Consider the following 26554-nt stretch of genomic DNA (forward strand, 5'->3'; position numbering starts at 1 on the left):
GTGTTACACCACTAACCCATCACAGCGATGATTCACACACAGTTTCACTCTCACAGTATGTGTGTGTTTGTGTGTTAGAGGAAGGGAGGAGGGCCCCAGACAGACAGCGTGGCTGCTTTGCCGCAGCAAGTCTAATGTCCAGTCGACCAGCAGCGCAGCTGCTCACAACATCCTCAGGTCCAGCCCTTCTTACTGGATATTGTGGACATATTTTCTGCATCTATACATCTTACAGCCCACAAGACGAGAGGATTTATTTTCGGCGCGGAGTAACGGCTCCTGTCACGGATAGCTGGCACAGAGGCTGACAGACGTCAGATCACAGGCTGCTTTGCCCGGCACCGTGAGCCACCAAGCGGCCGTAGGGACCTGGAGGGGCTAGCTAGCTGGAAGGCTAGCTAGCTGGCATTAGCCTGGGAGAGCCTCTCTGACCAGCATCCTGAAGTACTTCACTGCGTTTACGCCAAGTCAAAGGGGTAAGCTATAATGATACACGAGCTACAAATGTATCTCTTAGTAGACAAATGGCTTATGCTTACTGTTGGTAATATATTTTCCAACAAGGGGATGACAGGCTCATCGTTAGCCGTTAGCTGCTGAAGAAGAAAGCTTGCTAACGGTAACCGTTCCCAAACTGGTGGACGCCAACGTTAGTCCAAAGAGATGTTTGTCGTGAAACAGGGCCGACATGCTTAGACTTGTTGTAGACCTTTGATATTTCAGAGTTACATACACCCGTATGTCATTATACCGGGAGGTCTCACAGTGCTGTGGAGCTGTCATCTCAAAGCTGTCATTCCCAAACACCCAACGTTAGCTAATCAACTGCTAGTCAGCATGAATCAGGCTATTGATGGAGATTGTGCGTGATGTTGTTTGTGTTTTAATCTCCTTTCCTCCTTCTGTGATAGCGTGAAGATGGACTGAAACATGAAGGGAGGAACTGTCCCATCATCACAATAGGAGGGCTTCTCTCTAAGGTATGCATCACAACTTTCTCTCTCCATCTCCAGGCTTCTGTTGACTGTCTTTAAAAACACTGCATCCAGTGTTGTCTGAAACGGAAATCGATCATGGTTTGTATCATGTGTCTTTTTTTTTTTAAAGCCAGTTTATTGTGTCATGGTCAAACCTTATGTTAACCACAAACACAGTGTATTAGGTGTTGTAGAGACTGAGCATGTGTTTGATCCCGCCAGCCCGTCACCTCGAGCCTACACAACTAGCCGTGCAGTTGTGTTTGAGTATTCAAAGCAAGCTTGTGTCTAGGCCAATGTTTCTCCACTCCCCACATCCTGTGTTGTGAGGAAGCTTCCTCTTTTGTCCTAAAGTGCTTAGCTGCATCCTGATCAGGGTCACAGATCGCAGAACTGCTCAAAGGGTGGTTTGTTCTAACTCAGGGTTTTCTGTTTTTACTTGTTTTTGTACATATTCAGTGCTACCATTGTTTGTTGTTGTCCTTTCTCGTTAACATTTTGCCGCATTTTTGTCTTAGTCACAACACTTAACTTGAAGTGGGTGGACAGATTTACATCAGCTGGATTGATGGCTTAATGTCAGAATTTCAGAGGATGCTATCCTTTATTTTTCCTCTCAGTTGCACCTTGTGCATCACCAGGGCATCCACCCGTTCACCCCTTGATGCTTAATTTGGTCAGTTTTGAATTTTCCACAGTGGAAGCTTTGCACCTTTCCTTTGCAGCTTCCTCCACCTGGTGTGTACTTCAACTTTAAGACTGACAATCTTAACTATGCTTGTTGCTATTTTTGTGGCCATTTCTCTGGTTCTGGTACAGGAAGGTGATGTTCCCTTTGTTAATCATACCTGCAAAGCTCTGATCGCCTTGGTTGCTTTTTCAACCAGGGAAACAGCTGTCAGTGGGCATTACACCAAACTTGTTTCAGTTACCGACAAAAGTTGATATGTGGGTGGAGAATCAGAGGCTAAAGTGCTCCAATGCCAGCAAAGAGATTTGAAACAACCATCATGCCATGGATATGCCCTGTGGTGTCCTCACAGTTTTTCAAACCCCCAAAACATTTCCAAAGTCTGGTGCAGGAGGGCATCTTGCCAGGTGCCTCAATCACTCCATCTGATCTGGGACCCAGGGGCAGTGTTGCTGGGTGCCTAGACTCCTAATAGATGGGATAAGAAAGTTGTGTTGGTATTTTAAAACAAATTCATGAGTTATTATACTAACAGATTTTAAATGTTGGTGCTTAATGGTCTGAAAGTCCAGGTATATGTGATACAATGACCTTTAACTTATTTAAGTGCTCTATCTTAGTGATAAAGGCTTCTACCGGCATGACCACCATATCCTTTTGCTATTTGTTAATGATTGTTTTTCTCAGAGAAAGCAACCACCACCCCAAGTTGAAAAGATAAGATATTGTTTAAATGCACCAACAGTTCCTTGATCTGTTCATAAATGTGTTACAGTAATGTAGTTTAAGAAAGATAGAGTAATCAGTGATGTGTTCTTTAAGGATTTCATTATCTTATTCTAAGGACGGTTTGTCTCATTCTCCTTAAATTGTAATACAGACCTAGTCAAAGGGAGGAAGCACCAAGAGAGTACATGCCAGTGGAGTGCTGTTTTGAGATGTGTTTTGTCTTCTTGATTATTAGTACTGGCTGTTTAAAATATCTTTTTGTACTTAAGATGTTAAGATGATGTAGTCTAGACAGCTAATATAATATATAGCTAATAGTATTTTCCACAATTGCAAAAGCTTTTCAAATGAAAAAGAGCAGCATAACACTCTCTGTTCTGTAATGAGTGAAAGAAGTACATTGGCCCAATGAATGATAAGATATGTGAGAATAATAATTTTTGGTTTTCTTCTCATCCTGATTGCATCTCTTGGAATTGTTTATGGCCATAAGTTGACTGAAGGTAAAATTAAGGATTCATGTTGTAATTTTCTAAGAGCCCACACAAACACATTCTTTCCTATTACTGTGTCGCTATCTGAGGTTGAGTCACTGTTGTTTCTGTGTTTATGAGAGGTGGACCTGAGACATCTGTCTAAAGTGGTTGTGGCACTGAAGTCCCCTGTAAAAATACAGCTATAGCTAGTGTTTGGCTAATGTTGGAGGTTTCGGAAAAAGCCAATATTGAGTACAGATGCTGTACTGTACTTGGTCATGGCTGACATGTCATTATCTTTTTTTGTTGGCTTGGTGTGGATCACTTAATAAGTGTCAAATTGTGTCAGATTCATGTCAAAATAAGAGTTTCATGTTTCAAGAAACAGAATTTCCAGAAGGAAATCACATTTAACCTGTTTTGGATCTGCATTTTATTCCATCTTCCACCACTACAAAGGTTGTTCTCCATAAATAAAACCTTCAAACTTTGTTGTAGAAGATCTGTTTTGATTGCCTGAAAGCCATCCAGTGCTCAGCTTTAGGTTTATGAAATAAAATGAAACAAAAGACACTGACATGATGCCTATGTATAAAAAAAAATCACATCCAACAAAAAAGATGTTTTGTATAGAGCTGCCAAACTGAATTTCAACTTAGATCTGCTGTAATTCTCATTGGATTGCTGAAAATAAACTGTTGGCATTGATTCAGAGGTCTGCAACCAGTAGAGGCCTCTCAACCCTTGACCAACCATGGTGGAATGGACAGTCTAACTGGCTTTGGTGTGAAAGATAAGCTCACATCCCTATAACTACAGCCTTACTGTGTAGTTATTATTATAGGACTTCTGTTATCTTATAGTTGGTGTTGGTGTGGATGTGTTGTAGTATTGGGCATAGTCAGAATTAAATTGAATATTGATTCTTGGTGTCATGACACAATTATGTGTATAAGTGGTGTAAGAGATGTGTAGCATTATTGATGCCCAGATGTAAGAGGATGGGTTGAGAAGTTTTGTGATAAAGGATTTGGATTTGATCACAGCATTAGAGTACCAGTTTGGCGCTTGACCTGGCTGAGTCCCCCAAAAGGCAGTGACTTCATTTGTCTTTGCATTTAGTGTCAAGTGTCAAGCCAAGAACTGCTCAGCAAAAGAGTACATCAGAGTCTGAGTGGGAAAGGAATTTATTCAAATTGGATTGGATCTGAAGAGAAAGATGGGTCAATATCAGATGGATAATGGGCTCATGCACATCTCCCCACATCTGTCAAGCAGTCCTCGGGATTGTGCCATGTGGTAGTGCTGAGTTATCATCAGCAAATTATATTCCAGACTGGATTTAGACCTGCTGAGAAATTGACTTGAATTTTTTACAAGATGCTCTAAATATAGCACTGCTGTTGCAACAAGCAATATGACTTGACCCCAACCAGAAACATTTAGTTCATCTTGACAGAGATGTTTCTTTCCAGAGACCACTGGGAAATTGTTTGTCTGTCTCTACGTGAGCTAATTGTTCAGTGTGATGAGAGTGGAAAAATCAAGTCATTTCGTTGAAGTTAAAAGTACACATCTAACACCAGAGTTGTGAATGTGCCTACAGCCATGTGTTTCACATTTCTTTCACTTTAAGGATAAGTCGATGTCTTCCAGCCTTTTCTTTTGCACATGCATAAACAGGCATGCACATCTGTACCTTTTTGAGTCCATGCATTATGCTATCTGCAGTGACCCACTTAAAATGCATGTAAAGTAATGTTTCTGATGGAACATGAGTTAAATCTACATACCAAAAAACTTCTGGACTGTAAAGTGCAGCCTGTTGATAAGATACACAATGCCAGTTCTACACACACCAACAGTACTCTGCAGTCAGTCACTCACTGTTCTTGTTTTAGTCCCGCTGCTGTGTGGCTGACTGAACATGCTTGTTCTCCTTAACTCAGTGGACACAGCTGAGCCTTAGCCACAGCGAGTAGGCAGGACTGTGTAGCTCACAATGAGCCAAAAGTCACCGGATTTGTCATTGGGCAAATTTTTTTAAATAAGATTGCCAGATCTAAAAACCAGGTTGTGGTTGCCTAACTGAGTCAGAAAATTTATACCTTTGTTGTTTAATGGAGTTTTTAAAGTCTCAAGACACATAAACAGTTGGTAACACTGTTGGGTGGTTTCATGTGCACCCATCAAGCAACCTTGAAAGCGGAACGCATGCACCCATGAACAGTTTGTGTCAGGTGGTAAACCCTGCTTCTGACCAATTTACTAATCAAACAGCATTCTCCTTAGTCTGTACAGAAGCATCAAGTAAACGGTATTTGATAAACAAACCACACCTCAGTTTTTTATGTTTTTTGAAGCATCGCAACTAGGACATTCTGTAAGTTGAACAGTGCGTTCAGTCTGTGCTTTACAGTTTTCTTATCTTATTTATTTTATGTTATTTTGCAGGTTGTGCTCTGCAGCTTAACTGTGTGACTGAGCTGGGAGACAGAGAGGAAGATGCCTCCCAGGCCGTCCTCAGGGGAGCTATGGGGCATCCACTTGATGCCTCCCAGGTATGACATGGTGGATTCTATTGTGGACACAAATACACTTTGTATTTTTGACAACTATTAGCCTGTAAATGTCAGATTTTGCCAAAAACTCAAATGCCATTGTATTTATTTCCTATATTGTATCATGTATTGTGATTGAATCCTTATTTAATGTCAAAAAATTCTTAACAGTGTGAGATCGTAGCAAGGGAAAAATATAGAATTCATTACGTCATCAACATTGTGTAATGATGGTGTTTGACTGCAGGATCCTGGTGGACTGCCTACTGCCCAATGGGATGATTCTGACCCTGGAGTGTCTCCGTGAGGCCACGCTCATCACCATCAAACATGAGCTGTTCAAGGAGGCCAGGAAATATCCCCTCCATCACCTCCTACAGGAGGAAACGTCCTACATCTTTGTCAGTGTTACGCAGGTAAGAACCCTCTGTGTCAGTGAGAGTATCTGGTAGACAGAGGAGTCCATCTAAATGAGAAAACACGATGGAAATTCTATTATTGATAGTTTGATTGGACAGACATTGGACAGACATGGACAGACATTTGTCTGAAGCTGCCAAAGCTCTGTAAGTAGGTGTTACTGAAAAGAAATATGTCTCTGGAACTGATCAGATAGTGTACTTTAGATAAAACCAATCTGTTCCTGCTCCCTGAAAATAACAGGGAGACCCTGCCTCTGCTTTGTTGTGAATGGAAGGCTCACAAAAATACATAGTTTGCATCTTTCTTGCCATTCTACAAAACAGAACACATCTTACTTCTAGAAAGCTTCCCTGTGCTTAAAAACACACTGTGCTTTGCACTTTTCCAAAACATCCATCCAACCTGCAGGAAGGCTATCAGCTCTTACAGCAATTCACCTTTGGCTTTCGTGAAAAAAAAAAAAAAAACGAAGTGGAACAGTTTGAACGCGGTTGTTTTTCCTGCCTTCAGGAAGCAGAGCGAGAGGAGTTCTATGATGAGACCCGGAGACTGTGTGACCTCCGACTCTTTCAGCCCTTCCTAAAGGTTATTGAACCAGTTGGCAACAGAGAGGAAAAGATCCTCAATAGAGAGATCGGTGAGAGGTTCTTCTCCTCTAACAGCATTGGTTCAGCCGTAGCCAAGGTTTTTTTTTTTATTTATTTTGTTTGTTAAAAATATGATTGTTTTCATGTTCCGTTAAATAAATAAATATTTTTATTAAGAGAAGCAATATTGTTACTAAATTTGAAGAGAAGTATTATTCTTAAATCTGATACATATTTGATGGGAATGAAAAAATTTACCTGAGTTAATCTTAAGCTTGACATTATAAGCAGAACTTATACGCAAGCTCCTTATGTTTGTTTTGGTTTGTTGTTTTGCTATGGAAAACATTATTTTGCTGTCTCTAACCGGACCAGTCTAGACAAAAAAAACCCCAGCTCACTGGCTCTTCTTTCTATTCGTCCAGGTTTTGCCATTGGTATGCCTGTGTGTGAGTTTGACCTTGTGAAGGACCCCGAGGTTCAGGACTTCAGGAGAAACATCCTGAACGTTTGTAAAGACTCTGTGGAGCTGAGAGATGCCAGTGGGCCCCACAGTAGAGCTCTGTATGTTTACCCACCCAATGTAGAATCCACACAGGAACTTCCCAAACACATCTATAGCAAACTGGACAAAGGTAGGCAACAGTTTTGGTCTGTGTTTTGTTCAGTGTGGACCAACCAGTGTCACAGGAAAAGAGAAAAACAAGAATCTTTGAACATAGGAAATGTATGATGTCTGATCAGGCCTCTGAGTGTTATTTTTGAGACAATAAAACACAAAAAAGCACTTAAAAACAACAGGAGGTCAACAGGATGCAAGAAGTTAACATTTTAGTCTCTCATCAATACTTAATGGCTGCTAGCCTCAACAATGGATAGGAACTACAATAATGAGCACAGCAATCAATGAATTGATTGAAGTGCTATTAGTGTGATGCTACTGTATTAAAACAATACTTAGAAAGGAAGCACAGTACTCAATATAATACCCTCAGCCCTCGGGATGATTGAAGGTGGGTTATTGTTTCCTGGTTGCTGCTCGAATGAAATTAGATTTATTGATTCTTTTTTCTCAGCCTCCCTGTTGATCTGTTTTTCCATCTGTCTCCTTTTCTAGGTCAGATTATTGTTGTGATTTGGGTGATAGTTTCTCCAAATAACGACAAACAAAAGTATACATTGAAGATCAACCACGACTGTGTGCCTGAGCAGGTGTGGTGAATGTGCACTGAAATTGACATTGAACAGACATTGGATCAGCCATGAGCCGCACTGCATAGCACCTGCATTTTTTCATTCAGCGTGACGACATTGAAGGTTGTCACTACCATAGTCTAATGTAGGCTGTCTGCATGGTTCTTGTCCTAAAGGTGATAGCAGAGGCCATTCGTAAGAAGACACGCAGCATGCTGCTGTCCCCAGAGCAGCTCAAGATGTGTGTTCAGGAATATCAGGGTAAATACATCCTCAAAGTTTGTGGCTGTGATGAGTACCTGCTGGAAAAGTACCCCATCAGCCAGTATAAGGTAAGAGACATGTGGGCAAAAATCTGTTTAAAGTAGTGAATATTTTGGCCTTAAATGGCTAATCTGCTGGATCAGGCTCAGGGCTGATTCAGACCTGTTTCATGAATCCATGTTAGGATATATCTAAAGCCTGGTCCATTTCAGGTCCTTTATTTATTGTAAGCATTGTGAATATGACAACACAACACATTCACATTCATTTTCGTTACTTTAGTCAAAACACTGGAACAATATCCTTCTGCACAGCGACGTGAGCCCGCGCTCTGGAAAAATTTCATGTGAGCCAGATCAAAGTAGAAGATGCTCAAAGTTTCACTGTTTGCTTGACGGTCAGTCGGCAGCTACTGGAAAATGACCATTTGGCATCATTGATTGCACTTACGCACAGCGTAACTCTGTCAGCTCTGTGTACTTTTGTTCTAACTGTCCTCCTCTGCGTCATCCCTCTCTCTGTCTGTCTCTCCCCCTCTAGTATATCCGAAGTTGCATCATGCTGGGCAGGATGCCTAACCTGATGCTAATGGCTAAGGACAGCCTGTACACCCAGCTGCCTACAGATAACTTTGTCATGCCGTCATACTCTCGACGCATCTCCACGGCAACGTCCTATATGAATGGCGAGGCGGCTGCCAAGTCGCTGTGGACCATCAACGGAACGCTGCGAATACGAATCCTCTGCGCCACCTATGTTAACGTCAATATACGTGACATAGACAAGGTGGGGGATGCAAAGGAATATGTCAGTTTCTGTGCTGATCAGTCAAATTAAGCCACATGTCCTTGACTCTGATACTCTGTTCTTACACGGATGGCTGGAGAAGAGCAAGAGGAATAATCTTTTAGTAAAAAATGAATATATTAGATGTAATGTAGGCCTTTGAGCCATATCAGTTGACTGTTTTTGCAGTTGTGCGCATTGTCCCATCGTCCAAGTCCCCCACTTCCTGTGAAAACAAACACTCATTGTCCAGGTTTCATGTGAACGGAGACCTTTACGAAGAGAAAGTAGCACTGGTACCTCATGTTTGTGTGCTTCGTGTCCTCCTTTGTGCAAATGTAACCACTCTGAACAGAACTGCCTGACTGCATGCTGCTGAAGTGTAATGATCATTTAACTTGACAGCTGTTAGGTGCTATTAATCGTGCACTTCTGAGGCAAGTTGTCCCACTGAGCAATCTCTTAATAATGTAGTAAAGACATATCATGTTTTTTATCTATGTTTTTTCTGTTTTTCTTTAATTTCGCATCTCTTGTGTTCTTTTAGATATATGTGAGAACAGGCATTTACCATGGCGGTGAACAGATGTGTGACAATGTCAACACACAGAGAGTGCCCTGCTCTAACCCCAGGTAAAGTGCCCTGCTCATTACAGTGCCATTGAATTCATTACAGCCGCTATTAAATGTAGGACCCTTTAGCTACGATAATAGCTTTAGTTGCTTTTCGTAATGTAAACAAAATATGTGAGCACAGTTGTCGTGCAGTGAAAAGTAAAACCAGAAAACATGGGATTCAATAAAATGCTACAAATCAATTCCGGTAGTAATGGTGGAGATAACTAAGACTTCCATTCACCTTCTCTCTATTTCATTGAAATACTTGTGTGGGCAATTTACTCTGCTAATTGACTTGAAGCAGTCAAAGGCAGGAGGGTAAAGTTAACAGTTTAGTGCAGGCTAGTAACATTAAACTGCTGTATTACATTACTGTTGAACCCAAGCCTTGGTCCACTCTTATACCCCTGGAGAGCTAAAGGGAGTACTGTCTATACTATATACGCCTGGTGTACAGTGTTCATATCCAAGCAATTTTGGTATTGATGTATCTGCTCTGTGTCACTCTGTGCCCTGTATTATAGCAGTGCAGCTTGAACAATTAGTTTTCTTTCACTGGAAGCACTTTAGGGTGCCGTGGTTGTAGCTCGCCCTGTGGGCCTCTATTTGAGATTGTTCTGTTTCATAAATCTCTGTGTCTCTTTCATTCTTTATCCACAGGTGGAATGAGTGGCTCACCTATGATATGTACATCCCAGACATACCCCGTGCTGCCAGACTCTGCCTCTCCATCTGCTCTGTCAAGGGCAGGAAGGGAGCCAAGGAGGTAGGATAGAAAGCACTGACATGGGGGAAATGACTTGGCAGTGTGACTTGAGTTGACATGAAGTGCAAAAACAGGAAGTATCGTAATAGACCATTTATATATCAGTCCTCTGTTTGATGAGAAATTGGCATTTTTTGATTGAAACACTCAAATCTATGACAAGGCACAGCAAACCAAAAATGAGCTCATAATGGTAGCCAAACTAAGACCTGATCATACAAATACCAATAACAGTGTTATATTCACGATAAGCGGACAGGACTACAGTGGTCACAGTCTAAAGATGCCAGAAAGCAGAAGATCTCCATGTGTCTAAATCTTTTAACACTGTCATGCTTACCCATTCTGGAGGAACTTACACGGCATAGGTACTGTGTGTGTGTGTCCGTGTGTGTCTGTGTGTGTGTATGTGCTGGTGTTGGCACATAAGCCTAGCCTACACTATGTGTCAGTCTGTCTGAGTATATGTGTCCAAGGTGAATGGGAGCTGTGGTGTCGTCTTTGGTTCTGTTTAATTACTAATCAGCCGTGGGCGCTGTGGTGGCAGAAAACATCAACAGAAACACAATCAGCAGAGGGGACCTTTCCATTCACGTTAGAATACTGTATGTTTTGCTTTTGCAGGTCACATTGATGGCACGTTGAGAGAGGGGCAAATTGAAAAACAGAATACACTGATAATGCAGAATCAAAATCAGGGCTGTAAAGTTCTGAAATACGTTCAATTTAAAACTTGATTGATGGTTTGTGTAGCATAATATTCATATCCTCTAGATCCTTACATCAGATTTACAATAAACAGAATGACTGTCTGTACATTTTACTCTGTGTTTAGAAACTGTGGTGTAAAACTGTTGTCTGTGTTTTTGTGCACTGGGTCTGATACTTGTAACAGACACCCACACTGATTGATTTTTGTTCCATCTCTCTGTGGTGGAAGAGAGAGACAGGTTTGTGTGTGCGTGTGTGTGTGTGTGTTTGTGTGTTTGTGTGTGGAGTGTATCAATGAATGACTTGGATATTGTAACAGACACCTGGGGTGAGTCTTGTCTCATGCCGCACCATGCCAGGTTGAGGTCAGGTTAGCGGATGCTCTTTCATGCCCCACTTGAATTAAAGATAAACACTTCTCTACAGCAGCCTTTTTGTGCCAGCACTTACTATAAATAGGTGCATTTTGACTGGCTGTCTGCATGTAACTCAGTCTGCCTCACAATGTTGCCCTTTGTCACCTGGTTCCATCGCTGCCCCTTAATGAAGACTCACTCTGCAGATCAAGATGTTATCTTAAACATTTCCTTAACCTTTGTGAAGGCTTACATGGCAGCTTTTGGCAGAGCACAACAAAACTTATTTCTGTTCGGGCATCCATATGCTGCAACACATTAAACTTCCTCTATGTGCCAAACCAAAAATACTAGTTGACCTCTGGAATGGGGAAACACTGAATGCCCCGAACAATGGAGCGTGTGTGATCAGTTTTGGTTTAAGTTTCGTTGGTCACTGGGAAAGTTGATTTTCACCGGTTTTGAAGACCTGAAATGAGTTCCACTGGACTGACCTTAGCTGTGACTGTTAACCTGTTAATGTGTTGTCTGGCTTTCACTTGGCTTAAGCACCTTTTTGTTTTTATCCTAACCATTGGCTAACATATGAGTGAGTCAGGTTGTGTTTTATATAGACTTCTGTAACCTTAATGAGATCACATACTTCTACACTGTGAGTCCCAGAATATGTTGGTGTTAAAACCATCTTTGATTCAGAATTATGCACCAACTATCTATGTTTTTTCCCATGAGCGTCTCACACCGAACTTAATTACATTTGCAATCACTGGCTTTGTCTCTTTCCATACTTGTCTGCCCCCCCCCCCCCCCCCCCCAGGAGCACTGTCCACTAGCTTGGGGTAACATTAACTTGTTCGACTACACTCACACTCTGGTGGCCAACAAGATGGCTCTGAACCTCTGGCCTGTCCCTCATGGCCTTGAAGACCTCCTCAACCCCATTGGAGTCACTGGATCCAACCCTAATAAGGTACTCAAATTCAGCAATTCATATGGGGTCTGTATCAGAGATGGGGCATAAGAAAGTAACAGATTTGAGTGATATTGTCATTCACCCAATGTGATAATATTCTTTAATCTCTCTTGTTCAGGAAACCCCTTGTCTGGAGCTGGAGTTTGACCACTTTAGTAGTTCAGTTAAATACCCAGATATGAATGCAGTGGAGGATCATGCAAACTGGACCATCTCGAGGGAACTGGGATTTAACTACAACCTCTCTGGACAGGTAATGACCATCTTACTAGCTGCTAACCAGTGGACGACTGGAAAGACCCAACAACACAGTGGGTTCAAGAGTTGTGGTTTTTAAAATTGTTTATTAATGAAGATGTTTGAATTTCATTCGACCCCTTTGTGGCGTGAGATATTTTGACATTGATTTATTAGGTCGTAATGCATGGTGTGCAAGGCTTTACATATAATGATCCAATCTGCTAAGTAAGCTGTGATGGTAGTGTGTAAGTAACATGAACTGATATATGTGTTATGCAAGACACCATATGTAATTACAGGTAAGTGTTGAGTCTGTTGTGTATATAATCTGTGTAAGTCTTTATATTAGCAATATTCGGTCAATAAGTGATTTGGTAAATATGGTTCATTTTTAGCGCAACAATTAGCGATAAAAAGGAATTGTTGACTTAAACTTTGTGAACTGAATTGGTCCCATGTGACTCGGCAGTGACACTGTGAGCTGTTCAGTTATTCATGGTGGTGTTGGTGGTGGTGTCTTATCAGATTTCTGCATGATGTGTGGCATGAGAACCTGACTTCTGATGTGATAATGTGACTTGTGGTTGGAGTTACTTCGCCATGTGAGAGGATATGTTAAGTTATTTATGATATGTGTGCATGTGGCTGCACGGTGGTGCAGCAGGTAGTGCACATGCCTCACAGCAACAAGATTGCCAGTTCAATTCCCGGGTCGGGCCTTTCTGTGTGAAGTTTGCATGTTCTTCCCGTGGGTGCGTGGGTACTCCGGGCACTCCGGCTTCCTCCCACAGACCAAAAACATGCTCATTAGGTTAATTGGTGACTGTAAAAATTGCCCCTAGGTGTGAGTGTGAGTGGTTGTTTGTGCCCTGCAATCGACTGGCGACCGGTTCAGGGTGTACCCCGCCTCTCGCCCGTTGACGGCTAGGATAGGCTCCAGCACCCCCCACAACCCCAAAAGGCCGGTGTAGAAAATGGATGGGTGTGTGTGTGTGTCAAATGTGAGTGTGAGTGTGAGTGCCAACTCAGTGGGTGGTGTGATGATTATTTCACCTGGCTTGATCCTGACCAGATAATTGTTTGATCTTGTCTGAAACACAGTTAATCTAAATGAACATTGTATTTATACAGGCAGAAGCTGTACATGGTTTTGTTAAGAAGATAATTAGAATACATGATACAAAATTTGTGCTCTTGGCAAAGGGAGAAGCTCAAATTCAGGGTTTGAGGGTAATGTCAGTGTTGTTAACAACTTGAGCCAGATGTTGTGTGATGTTCACAGCATCTGGCTGCGTCACGTTCCAGCTGCACTCTGGCCCCTTTCGCAGTTTCAGCATCTACAACTCTATAAAGATAGAGTTCTTTCGCTGGCATTTTTTGTGTTTTCTGCGCATAAATACACATTTGCAGCTCATTTAGATGCATTAACAGAAGCTTTAGGGCTCTGTTGACTTCGTCTCTGTTATCACTCATCATCACAATAAAACAATGACTGTATCTGCTGTTCAGCAGCTTGTTACCGATTAACGGTCAACATACTATTTATTTATTAGTACTTGTTCTGTTGTCTGATGACAGAAATGGAAAACTATGCAAATCAGAGCAACAACTCGTGATATGTGGCAGCATGAAAACACAGTGACAGTGAGCATAGAGAGAAACGGGACTGAACAGAGATTTTACAAGCCATTTTACTTAGTGCAAAGAGGAAAAGCTAGTTGTAAAGATAAAGTCAACAAAGGAAGTGCAACATTAAAAAATCATTTCAAGTCAGTAACAGTGAGTACAGGCAACTGAATACATTACAAGTATGCACATACAATATGCATATGCAAATGAATTTCATGCTTCAGGTACTACAGCATGTCCAGATACAGAAGAAAACGGACTATATGAAAGAAGCACTGCACTGATAGTATGTGACAACTGGAAAGCAGGACTGTGGTTATTTTAGCTCAGTTCTCTGTGCACTGATTTAGAACTGTGGTCAAACTGTTGACCAGGACCATAGTGGACATAGTTGAGTAAATGAAGAACAAGTATAGTACAAAAAAGGATTCAGAGCAAATAGATGTGCATAATGTTAATGTGGCCTGTTTTACAGGTCCATCAGATAATGTGCGTTGTGAGAGAGCTGGGCTGTGTTGATTTATATATCAGGATAGTGTAATGTGATGTATTAAGTAATTCCTTCCTCTGTAACTTGAGCTGTTTGAGAAGCTTCCCCAGCAGTAATGGGTCTTAATGGAGTACAACTTTTAAAGATCCAAGTTATGTCTGTTGCTCATGATGAGTGCGTGGCTGAATGTCCAGACAAGCAAGTATTTGTTAGGTTACTGCTATAAAGGAAGTAAGTATGTAAAGCTTTATTTATATAGCACTTTTGAAAATATAGTTACAAAGTGCTTCACACACAGGATGATATGAACAGCACAATGAGACACAGACCAGACAACAAAGCCCAGATTGGAGATCTGTAAAAAGGATTGCCTATAAAAATGTGTTTTTAGGAGCTACTTGAAATAGTCCGAAGATTCAGCAAATCCGATTCAGAGGCACGATCGCCTTTTGTTTTGCCATTGGATCACCATGCAAGAACAGGAGTAATGTGGGACCGTCGGCTAGTTCTAATTGAACAGCCTGGCAGCTGCATTCTGAGCTGACTGGGAACGGTTTAGACAAAGATGCTGTGATGCAGGGAAAAAGTAATAAGGGAAGCTCTAACAATAGCTGACAAAGCAAATAACACTGCTGGTGAAGGTATTCGGTTACAATATGAGTTTTATTTTGTTTTATTGTATCACTGTATTTTATTACAGAGCAAATGTGGGGAGGCATCAGGAGCTCATCCAGTAACTTGACAGCCAACAGGTTCATTATAGTATGGCTGGTAATGTAATCATGCAGTGTTTAGAGTACTTTCTCTGTGTTGTGTTTCAGAGCAACCGTGTGGCCAGAGATCACGCCCTGACAGAGAGCGACACCGAGCAGCTGAAACAGCTGAGTAACAGAGACCCTCTCTCAGAAATCACTGAGCAGGAGAAAGACTTCCTCTGGAGACACAGGTAACCTGCCAACCAGCAAACATCACACTATTCTGCTTCACCACATAGCACTAAAAGGATGGCTTTATGAAAAGCCATAGATGAGATAGAACGACAGATTTCGCAGTTCAGACTCGTTGGTAAATTTACTGAATGTCACTTCAACCCAGATTCAGATCAAGCTTAATCTTGAAGGTTAATGTCTGAAACATTTGTTCATTTTTAAATCACTATTCACTTTTTGTTCAAAAAAGCCAAAATACATTTGTGGGATCATCCATATTCTGCATGCTGCATCCTGAAACTGGGATGCAACACACAGTAGTTATCCTGTTTCTCTTTTTCCATCAGGCACTACTGCATGAACATCCCTGAGATCCTCCCCAAGATCCTTCTTGCTGTCAAGTGGAACTCCAGAGATGAAGTAGCACAGGTAAATGACATGCTATTTCATGCCTGCTTGTTATGTAAACGGGTCCTCAGAACAGAGAAACAGTGTCACAGAGTAGAGGTTCGTTTATTTGCATAATTGTCATTTTTTGATAAAATGTGTGTACTTAGTTGTAATTGTGTAATATCTCTCTCTATATAGATAAATATATGGAAAATAAGTATGAATTCATATTTCTTGGTTTGTATGTTTTCCAGATGTACTGTCTGTTAAAGGAATGGCCCTCTATCCGTCCTGAGCAGGCCATGGAGCTGCTGGACTGTAACTATCCAGACCCCATGGTCAGGCACTTTGCTGTACGCTGCCTTGACAAATACCTGACTGATGACAAACTATCCCAGTACCTCATCCAGCTCGTACAGGTAGGTCTGACTGAGAGCCAGGGCTGTTGAGTTCAAGAAACTGATTGACAGAAGAACCGAGTAAAAAGGAAGACATTGAGGAGCAAACAGTACTATGACTTGAGTGTGCTGTGAAGTACATTTCCTCAGCCTGAGTGTCCTTGGCTGTCAGTCTTATATCAGTTGGAAAGCAGCTTTTGTTTGGCCTGTTTTTGTGTGTTGAAGTCTTTCCGATCTGTGATGCCTTAGGTTGTATAGTTTACAGAGGTTCCATGGTGGGGAGACATCTTAGAGTCTGAAACGATTAATCTGAACCCTCTCTTTGCATCTCCTCCTCTCTTGCTCTAGGTTTTAAAATATGAGCAGTATCTTGACAATCCGCTGGCCCGTTTTCTCCTCAAAAAGGCCCTGACCAATCAAAGGATAGGGCATTTCTTCTTCTGGCATCTCAAGTGAGTCACCATCCGGATTGCTTTTTCTTCATAGTTACATATCTTCCTTTCTCAGTGTCTTCCTAGAAAGCTTCTCACTTGCAGTAAGTCTGTGTCTCCTTTGTCTTTGTGGCTTCCTCACAGGTCAGAAATGCACAATAAAACAGTGAGCCAGAGGTTTGGGCTGCTGTTAGAGGCCTACTGCAGGGCTTGTGGCATGTACCTCAAACACCTGAGCAGACAGGTAGAAGCCATGGAGAAGCTCATTAACCTCACTGACATCCTGAAACAGGAGAAGAAGGATGAGACGCAGAAGGTAAGGAGGCTGAGTTTTTGTCCTTTACACCTCAAAACTCCACTGTGTAATATATGGGACACATTGTGGTTATGCTGGCATTCACCATGATTCATTTTTTCCAAATTATTGCCATTCAAAGTTTGAAAAATGACCAGCCTGGCAAACTCTGTAGTTGTGATAGAAGCAGCATTATAAGGCTCCATTCACTGATAGCCTGTGTCGGCACAGTGTCATACACTGCAGCACTCCACAGATGTTATGTGGGTTTATATTCTGTTTGACTTAAAAACACAGTGCTCAGTGTTTGTAGATGTAGGGGCACGCAAGCCTCGCTTAGCTTTGTTGCTTATAGTATCAAGTCCCTAAGTACAATAAGCAGCAATGACACAGCACAAAACATGCATACCCACACAGCAGAGCAGGATTTTATTTATTTATATTTTTGTCACAGCTCATAATGTGATGCTTTTATCAGTGAAGTCAGGTTTCATCAGTGGGTTGTTCAGTTATTGACCCTGTTCTAAAAGCATGTTTCTCCAAAGCTGACACCACACATAGAATTTTAATTATCACCCGCACATCAGATTTTTGGTGGGATCTGTGTTGTGTTACTCACTCTTAATCTTCCAAACATATTCATTCAGCTATTTGATGTTTTTTTTGTAACGTCACACAAATGCAGCCATTTTTAGAAGATTTCTCTGTGGATACGTGTGTATGTGGGTGTGGGCACACACACTTAATGTGCAAATGCACGTATGTGTGTGTGTTGTTGTGGCTGTGTGTGTGTCTTGTGGAGGTCCAGATGCGGTTTCTTGTGGACCAGATGAAGAGACCGGACTACATGGATGCTCTGCAGAACTTCACGTCTCCTCTCAACCCTGCACATCAACTGGGAAACCTAAGGTTGGAAGCAGTAGTGAATGAGCTGTGCGTGTGTGTGTGCATGTATGTGTGTGTGTGTGTGTGTGTGTGTGTGTGTGTGTGTGTGTGTGATTACTGTTGTTAATAACTTGTAATAACTTGAATGAATTTGTGCACAGGTTAGATGAATGCAGGATCATGTCGTCAGCTAAGAGACCGTTGTGGCTCAACTGGGAGAATCCTGATATCATGTCCGAGCTGCTCTTTCAGAACAATGAGATAATCTTCAAAAATGGAGATGGTAACACACACACACACACACACACACACACACACACACACACACACACACACACACACACACACACACACACACACAACCTGTTTAACCTAATTTTCAGCCTCTGTTCCCCCAAACGTAGCAGAAACTGTTCTATCCTCTCAACACGTCAGCCTGTAACAACAAATCGAAAGCACTATGTGCTTAAACTGATGTCATAGCATTTAACTCTCAGTTTGCACAGGGACACTAGTTGACCCTTACTTACTGTGCTACAGTATATAGCAAAGCAGCATATTTCCCTGTCCCAGTTCTAAATGTTGACACAAACTGTTAAGTGCTGTTTAGAGGCTGCAGAGCTTCGTGGTAATGTTTGTCTTCTGTAATCACACTAACTCGTCCTTGCTTTTTTTATGTGTGTAATCTGTCAGTATCCCAGGATGTGATTAACTTCAACTGTCCTCATTGTGTGTGTTTGTGCTGCAGACTTGCGGCAGGATATGCTGACGTTGCAGATTATTAAAATCATGGAGAATATTTGGCAGAATCAGGGACTGGACCTGCGGTACTACTCTCTCCTCTTATCTTTTTTAGGTTTCTCTTTCGCTCTGTATCTTACTGCTTCACTGTCTTTATTATCTGACTCTTTCCTGCCTCAGTGCGTGGGGCTAAGAATATCTGCTTTATGTTTCTCCAGGATGCTTCCCTATGGTTGTCTGTCATTAGGAGACTGTGTGGGTCTCATTGAGGTGGTTCGCAGCTCCCACACCATCATGCAGATTCAGTGTAAAGGAGGCTTGAAAGGAGCCCTGCAGTTCAACTCAAACACTCTGCATCAGTGGCTCAAGGACAAGAACAAGGGCGAGATGTGAGTTCTTCTCTCCTGCTGTTATTTTTTCAGCATCTCCGTGTCATTAGACAGTACAGAACAATGTCCATTAGAGTGCAGAAATTGTACCAAAAGAAATGTCTTAGGGAAAAACTGTTGGTGTTTAGAGTTACAGCCCATTTACTTTTGCCAGCATTCAGTTTCATGTATATGCTTTGTTTCATTTAACACATTCTCATTTCTAATTTCTGTTTAGATGCAAATTTAATGGTGTCACTGCTTACTTGGGTGTGTGTGTGTGTGTGTATGTGTGTGCAGGTATGACATGGCCGTGGATCTGTTTACGAGGTCCTGTGCTGGCTACTGTGTAGCCACATTTATCCTTGGAATAGGAGACAGGCACAACAGCAACATTATGGTCAAAGATGATGGACAGGTAACTTGTATATGCACATACACAGCATACAGTTTTGGTCAGAGATGAACAGGTTACAATTTTCACACAAGCTATGAATACACAATTTGAGATATGATTGACATCTAACCACATACATGCAGAGCTCATTTAAATAGATGTATGGTTTGGGGTCAGTGTGCTTTTCATTGATGTTGATATATGATAGCCTTGCACCTACATGTTCCTGGCTACTGGAATTATGCTTCTGTGGTCCTTCCCACATAAATGCTGCCCACTGACCTTTATAATCTTGTTCTGGGGTATTAATGAAGTTATGACCTGTCAGTTGTTCCAGAAATATTTGTAATTTCCTTGTTTTTCTTGTGTTTTTTCTGTTTCAGTTGTAGAAATGGATTTTATTTGTACATTTGGCTAATAGACTTTTGTTATTTAGCAGTACACGTGATAAAATGAGTAAGTTCAAGCGAATAGTAAACACTGAATGGCGACTTGATTTTGGAGGCTTACTCCTGCTTTCCTTTTTGTTTTGCTCTCTTCCAGCTGTTTCATATAGATTTTGGCCATTTCCTGGATCACAAGAAGAAGAAATTTGGCTACAAGAGAGAGCGAGTGCCCTTTGTGCTGACACAGGACTTCCTCATTGTCATCAGTAAGGGATCCCAGGAGTGTGCGAAAACCAAAGAGTTTGAAAGGTACTGCAGCATCTTCTTTTCTCTCATCTCTCATCTGCAACTCGTATCAGTCAGTCAGTTTGTTGGCTGGTCCACCTCCAAATCTTTTTGGTTTCTATTGTTGGATCGTAGGTGTGTTTTTCTTTAACTGGGTTTAAATGATGACATTGTTATTATCATTGTAGTCAAACTTGAGAGCACATAGTTGTACATGGTTTTTATTTTTTATTTATATTTTTTTATTACGTCAGTACAGTCTTTGTCTTACCTCACTTCCCTCAGTTAGGTAAGTTCAGTCAACTTGTCTAACTGGCTCAACCATGAGAAGCTCTTTGAGAACTCTGCATCACATAGCAATTGGCTTATATCCTTCGTGTCTGAAAAGGTGATTTGCAACATGCGATAAATTCTAAAGTCAATCATGACTTCTTTTTTTTTCATCTAATACTTCCATACTTGCAACCCAAGCATGAGCCGTGCAGGATGAGGCGGTTTGTGAGCGGCAGTCATTTGTCTTTTTCACATTCCCTTTTCCATCTCCCTCCAGGTTCCAGGAGATGTGCTATAAAGCCTACCTGGCCATCCGGCAGCACGCTAACCTCTTCATCAACCTGTTCTCCATGATGTTGGGCTCTGGCATGCCTGAGCTGCAGTCATTTGATGACATTGCCTACATTAGGAAGACACTGGCCCTGGAGAAGAGTGAACAGGTAATAATGCTTTCCTCATATTTGACTTTCTGACACCTCTGTAAGATTATTTCCTCCACTTATTTGTCTATGTTTTTTACATTTTTTTGTCTCTTGTGCAGGAGGCGTTAGACTACTTTATGAAACAGATGAACGATGCTCACCATGGAGGATGGACCACCAAGATGGACTGGATATTCCACACAATCAGACAGCATGCACTAAACTGATTTCCCGCACACAAACAAAACTCATCAGTCCCGGACCACGGAGCATTCGTTTGAGTTCTCCATGACAGCAGACGTCACAAACAGCTCACTCATCATGAAAGTTTGCAGCTTGATTTTTTTATTTTATTTTTTTTAAACACCAGCACTGTTTCTGTTTATTTAAACGAGGTTCCTCTTTTTCTGCATTTTCTTGCCATGATCATCTTCCTTTTCGTGTGGTCTTGATGATGTCCGCACAGTACCCTCTGCAGCGTTGTCCTCATGTCCCTCTGAAGATGTGCCCTACCCGGCTTGTATCTTTGGCTATGATGCTTCCGTTGGGTAACCTGCTGCACTCACAGGAAAACAACAAATTGGACAAAATGGGAAGGAGTGTTAAAAAAAGATGTCTGCAAGTGTGTAAATGTAGCCACAAAGTACAGTAAGTTCATCTCGCTGCCCTTCTGCTGTATTAGTGCTGCACTGTGGCTCCACCCCAGAAAGGAAGTGCATGGGAAACTTTTTTTTCTTTTTTGACTCTTATCACTGCTGAGAAGATAGGGCACAAGGAACTGTCTGATTAACTTAGAATCTAGAGGTGGAACTCAAATTTGTTGTACAGTGCAGGGTTACTGGACTTCCACGGCACAGTCTTGCCCTGAGCTGATTTGGTGTCAGCTTTTAACCCTTAAAACTGTGGACGGGTCTCTGGGTTGTTTTGCACAGCTCCTCAGTCTCTCTCGGCCTCAATGAAAAAAGTGCTCCACCCTCAGGAACATCTGTGGGTGGTGCAGCGTTGCATAAACTTCAGGGTGATGATGCCTCTCCTTCAAAAAACAGCACTTAGAAATACCAGAATAATATACAGATTTATTATGACTTTTTAAATTTATTTATGTATTGTAGTTTATTTCGGTTTTTATGGCCTAACTCGACTCTCCAGAAACACACCACTGTTTGTGTAAATAGATTTTTTCCTATTTGTGTTTACCTTTCTGCTTCCTTCTGTCTTCTTTCGACCAAGAGTGCAACAGCTTTTCCCTGTTTTAGCAAGACTGCTGATGAATTTTAAAGATTCATTTGTTCAGGAATACAAAATGGCAAGAGTCAAAGTGCCAGTCCTCACATTTTATGAAGAATGGGACCTATTTTAAGCCTCTGGCTGTCTGCTCTGACGGTGAGCAGAGGCCCAGGGGAATGTCTTCCTGTTGATAAAATGCCTTGGCGTCACAGCACAACACTCCACAACAGCGCACACTGTTAAATCCTACAAACTCTTCCTAAGCCAGCTGTAGTAAGTAAACCCTTAGCACTACCAACATGAAAAGCATGAGAAGCTGGCTTTGCCCTTCATTGTGTATATTTGTATTTCTATCCATGTTAGGTTGATGGTCTTAAGCATGCCCCCGATTAGAATGTCTTTAAAATGTTGACTCATGGACAACATTTCAACATGTTTCTCAAACGCTTCTGACTGAGCCCATCACGCTGCTGGTGTTTGAACCACACTTCCTGTTGCCCGCCGTTATTAAAGCCATGCTCTGCACCTTTTTGTCAGAAGCTTAAATTTTAGAGATTTTTCAAAACAGAAACATGCGAGCATGTGGCGCTTTCACCATTTTAAAGCCAATGAAATGGCAGCTTCAGCTTCTTTGGCGAACCAAGTGAAACTGCACAAGGGTGAGATTGATTCATGAGAGGCATTTGAACAGATCTTTCAAATTCAAGCTACTGTGAGCCACCAGCTAATTGGACAGTGTGGTTTTATATGATGGATGGGGTTGGCTAAATGTCACAATCACATGTCATTGGATTAAATTGTGTATATGTCTCCATGTTTAAGAGGAATCATCAAAGATATTTGAATAATTTACAGAAGGAGAAAAGGGAAGGATTTTGATTTAAACTGTATCTGTAAAGTGACCATAGCTGGCTGGGCTCTGAGGATGGGTCACTGTGAATTTTCGCAGAAATTATTGTTAAAAAAAGGTTTTTCTATTGATAAACAGAGAATTGAGAGGCAGTAAACCTTTTAAACTTCTTTGCCAATTTAATTAAGAAACTCTCATACAGTGTGCTTTGCTGAGGAGAGAATGACGTATTTTACAGGAAAAGGTGCCTCAGAGCAGCCTCACTCGCAACAGACACCCTCACAATGTACCTAGAAAGACATTTGGATGTGTGCATAGCAAAATTATTGTCTTACTAACCCTACAGCGTGAAACTCCGTCAGTCAGCAAAACAGAAAGTCTGCACTTTGCCAGTTCAAACGTTGATTGTATTGAAAAGCCAAAGTTGTGGTCTGTTCTGATGTGGCACGTGTGTGTGATGTCTTATTGCAGCATTAATGGATAGAATGTACTTAATTGCTGATATGGACCTTAGGTGCACTCATCTCTTCTTTTCTGCATCGCTCATGTTTCCTTTCTAATGTCAGATGCGGTGCCGCTCAACGGACGACAGGTTATCAGCAGAGAGCTCTTCTGTTCGTCACTGTTTCTTTTTTTTTCTCACCGTGCCAAATCAGGCATCACTGAGGCCTGTGAAAACTAATGCTGGATGTGCATCACACAGTGAGGCATATCAGTAACAGACTTTAAAAAGAAAAAAGGAAAAGGGTTCAGAATTCTAGTTCTCGATGCCTTTTGGTCCAAAAGGACTCTGTAAGAAGAACCTTAGCCTAGTGTGCATGTTTCTCAAGCAGCATAACCGTGTGTATGATGGACATTTTGAAGCAGCATTAAAGGACCAGTGTGTACAATTAAGTGGCATCTAGTGGTCAGGTTGCAGATTGCAACCAAGTGAACACCCCCCCTTGTCTCATCCTCCCCTTCCATGTATGTAGGATAACCAACGGCAGTCGCTAAAAAACGCGAAAGGCTGGGTTCAGTTCAGTTCGGTTCAGTTTGTCCTGTCTGGGCTACTGTAGAAACATGGACAAGGACCCGCTCCCTCTGTAGATATAAAGGGCTCATTCTAAGGTAACAAAACACAATTCGTATTTTCAGGTGCTTGCACACTAATGAAAACATAATTTTGAATATTATATTTGATTTCTGCCAGTAGATCCCCCTAAATCCAACACACTGGACCTTAAAGCTTAATGTATGTACAGTTACAGTCAAACCTCTTTGTTAATGGGAGGCCTCATGTGTGACAAAGTTGTAGTGTTGTTATCTTTACTATCCTTTCCCATGTATTCTCCAAACTGATGGATGTGAGTGTGTCTGTGTGTGCATTAATTGTCTCTCTGTACAGGTTGCAGAGCTTCATTGGCAGGCTCCAATGAAAACCCACACTATGTATGTATGTCCATGTGTCTGTGTGTTGACGCTTAACTGTTGAGGTGATGGTGTCTCTAAATGTTTTGTAAGCCTTTTTTTCCTGATGGCTTTTCTGTGCCAGAGGAAGGAAAAACAACAATAACAAAAAAATGCTGAAGTTTTCCATTGTTTGTAAGGAAACAAACGAGGGGGAACGAGGGGAGAAACTTTTTTCACACATCAGTTGTACATGTTTTACTTGAAATTTCGCGAATCATAACCACAGCTGTATTTTGTTGCTTTAAAGTGAGGCGGGGGTGTGGTGTCTAGTACTGCTTGTGAGAGTGTGTGTGTGTGGATGTATGTGTGTGTATTTTGCTGTACGTAAGCACCGAAGGTTGAAGCATTGTGTACAGGCTGTATGTTTGATACTGGTAGTGAGTCTTATTGATACCACAGTCCTGAATTTCAAAGTGAATCCTCCGCTACTTCTTGAGCTGATGAAGGACTAAAGTTGTGCTTGAGTTCACATCTCTAAGATCAGGTGCAGCAAGAACTGTGATGAAGTCTCGCACAGGATTCGATAAGATTTAATAATCTCATATTTTCATCTTCAGCCTCAAAATCCGAAGAACGTCCGGCACCTAAGTGATAGTCCTCACATCATCGCAGAGCATGTTTGTTTCTTCTGGTCCTCAACTTTGGCACTGAATTAGTTCTGCAGTAATTGTTGCACTAGCTTGTCCTCCCTGACGTGAAGGCTTTGATGGTACACATGCTTTATCCCTTTTAGCTGTCAAAAAGCTCAGCAGTGAACACACAGGCCCAGACTTTACAAATCTGCTCATCACAGGATCGGCTAAACTGGCTTTGTCCATTTTTGTTGCTAAGCCACCTTGTCTGACTGCGTAGATCAACAATCTGCAGAGATTGAGTGTCACATAATGATGCACAATCATTGTACCTGCTATTTTACTCAGTAAATTGAAGTATTGATCTTATTTGAGCCCCTTATATGTGCAGAGAAATACTGATAGACTTTAGTTTAACAGAGGAGGGAAATCCGTTTTTCCTTCATTGGCTCTGCAGTTTGCCCCTGCTAATACAATCGTGATCAAGACAAACAGTGGACATAATGACATGAACACTCAGAAAATATGATGCAATTCAATGCAATATCTGTGTAGTAAATTACTACTTTTATGGAACATTTGGCGTCTATCTTTGATGAGTGCTGGACAAGTTTTTAGTCTAAGGTGTTTTACTGTGTTACTGTCAGACAGGTGTTCACGTTATTGTGTCCACCAGCTGTATGAACACAGACCCTGATATTTAGTGAATCTGGCTGCAGTCCTTCATCTGTGTTTCTGTGTGTAAAGCAGTTAAAAACAAACTGTCAGAGCCTTCTTTTAACACAAAGTATGTTTTTAGAGCGCCTTCAAGGCGAATGAATGTGGAGAGTTTCAAGCTCCTGTGCTTGGAGAAAAAAAATCTGCATTGGTATCAGTGAGAAAATATGACTAATCATTTAGCTTATTGATCATTTGCAATCATTAAATGTCCCAAGCTTTCACTTTGAAGAGAAATATTGACTGAATGGTCTGTGGTTTCACCTTCTGTTCTGTATGCAGTGCTCTAAACTACATTTTCGTTTGTCACTAATCATTTCCATGCTGTCAGAACTTTACTATGAATGAATGTACAACGGGCCACTGTATTGGTTTTCCACAACCTACCTGCATGAGATAGAGGAAAGATGAATATTCTTCCTGCTCCATGTATTTTTTTGTATGTTTTTTTATTTAGTCTGCTAAGCAGCCATCCAGATGTTTATGAATTGATGCCTTAAGTTTGCTCCCTGTAGGAACAGTTTCTCGGAGAAGTTCCTCCTCACAATAACCTGCGTTTTTTATTTATGACTGTATATTGTGTTTCCTTTTGGCTCCTGGTCATAAAGTAAAGGTTTGTACCCTGACTGACTGACTGACCGACTGACTGACTGGTCATCTGTGTGTTCTGTGAAGTTGTACAAATAAATTTGTTAAACATTCACCCAGCTGTGTTTGCCCGTGCACTGTCCTCTCTTGCAATTTGACTGCAAAGAAGGCCTCTTTGCAAAATCTTTCTTGATGTCATGTTCTGGGTCTCCCTAACCTTGCAGCTCCGCCTGCTCTGTCTCTGGTTCCTGTCTCCCGTCCCCTTCAGGGGTTTTCACTGTGTATGCATTTTAAAGGTGGATTCCTGAGAAGAGAATTTCAGGATATGATGTTTTTCTGGAGAATACCAGGACTGTCAGGGATTACTCTGAATGTCACTTCACAGGAAATTGGCTTGGTGTTATTGTTCTAGTAGGTTAACACATATGTTGTGTTTTCAGCCTGTGAAAGTGAATCTGATTCATTTGTTTTTTTAAA

The 26554-nt window shown here is 41.5% G+C and overlaps 1 protein-coding gene across 2 annotated transcripts; it reads left to right on the forward strand.

Annotated features, from left to right (window-relative positions):
• The first annotated feature begins 78 nt into the window (after positions 1-78).
• Positions 79-26192, forward strand: pik3ca (phosphatidylinositol-4,5-bisphosphate 3-kinase, catalytic subunit alpha). Of its 2 annotated transcripts, none has more exons than XM_070960437.1 (26): positions 79-476; positions 912-980; positions 5328-5434; positions 5682-5850; positions 6368-6494; positions 6870-7079; positions 7562-7656; positions 7815-7970; positions 8443-8688; positions 9236-9321; positions 9967-10072; positions 11957-12109; positions 12231-12365; positions 15293-15417; positions 15748-15829; positions 16045-16209; positions 16537-16640; positions 16764-16935; positions 17717-17823; positions 17961-18082; positions 18548-18626; positions 18759-18929; positions 19209-19326; positions 19849-20000; positions 20527-20689; positions 20791-26192. In XM_070960437.1, the coding sequence occupies exons 3-26, from the start codon at positions 5379-5381 to the stop codon at positions 20896-20898; spliced, it is 3207 nt and encodes a 1068-aa protein (XP_070816538.1). In that variant the 5' UTR covers positions 79-476; positions 912-980; positions 5328-5378; the 3' UTR covers positions 20899-26192. The 2 variants fall into 2 exon arrangements, with proteins under 2 accessions (XP_070816538.1, XP_070816539.1); XM_070960438.1 differs by having other exon boundaries at positions 17723-17823; positions 20791-23475.
• The last annotated feature ends 362 nt before the right edge of the window (positions 26193-26554 follow it).

The sequence above is a fragment of the Chaetodon trifascialis genome, chromosome 4 (genome assembly GCF_039877785.1).
Source record: "Chaetodon trifascialis isolate fChaTrf1 chromosome 4, fChaTrf1.hap1, whole genome shotgun sequence".
Lineage (NCBI taxonomy): Eukaryota > Metazoa > Chordata > Actinopteri > Chaetodontiformes > Chaetodontidae > Chaetodon > Chaetodon trifascialis.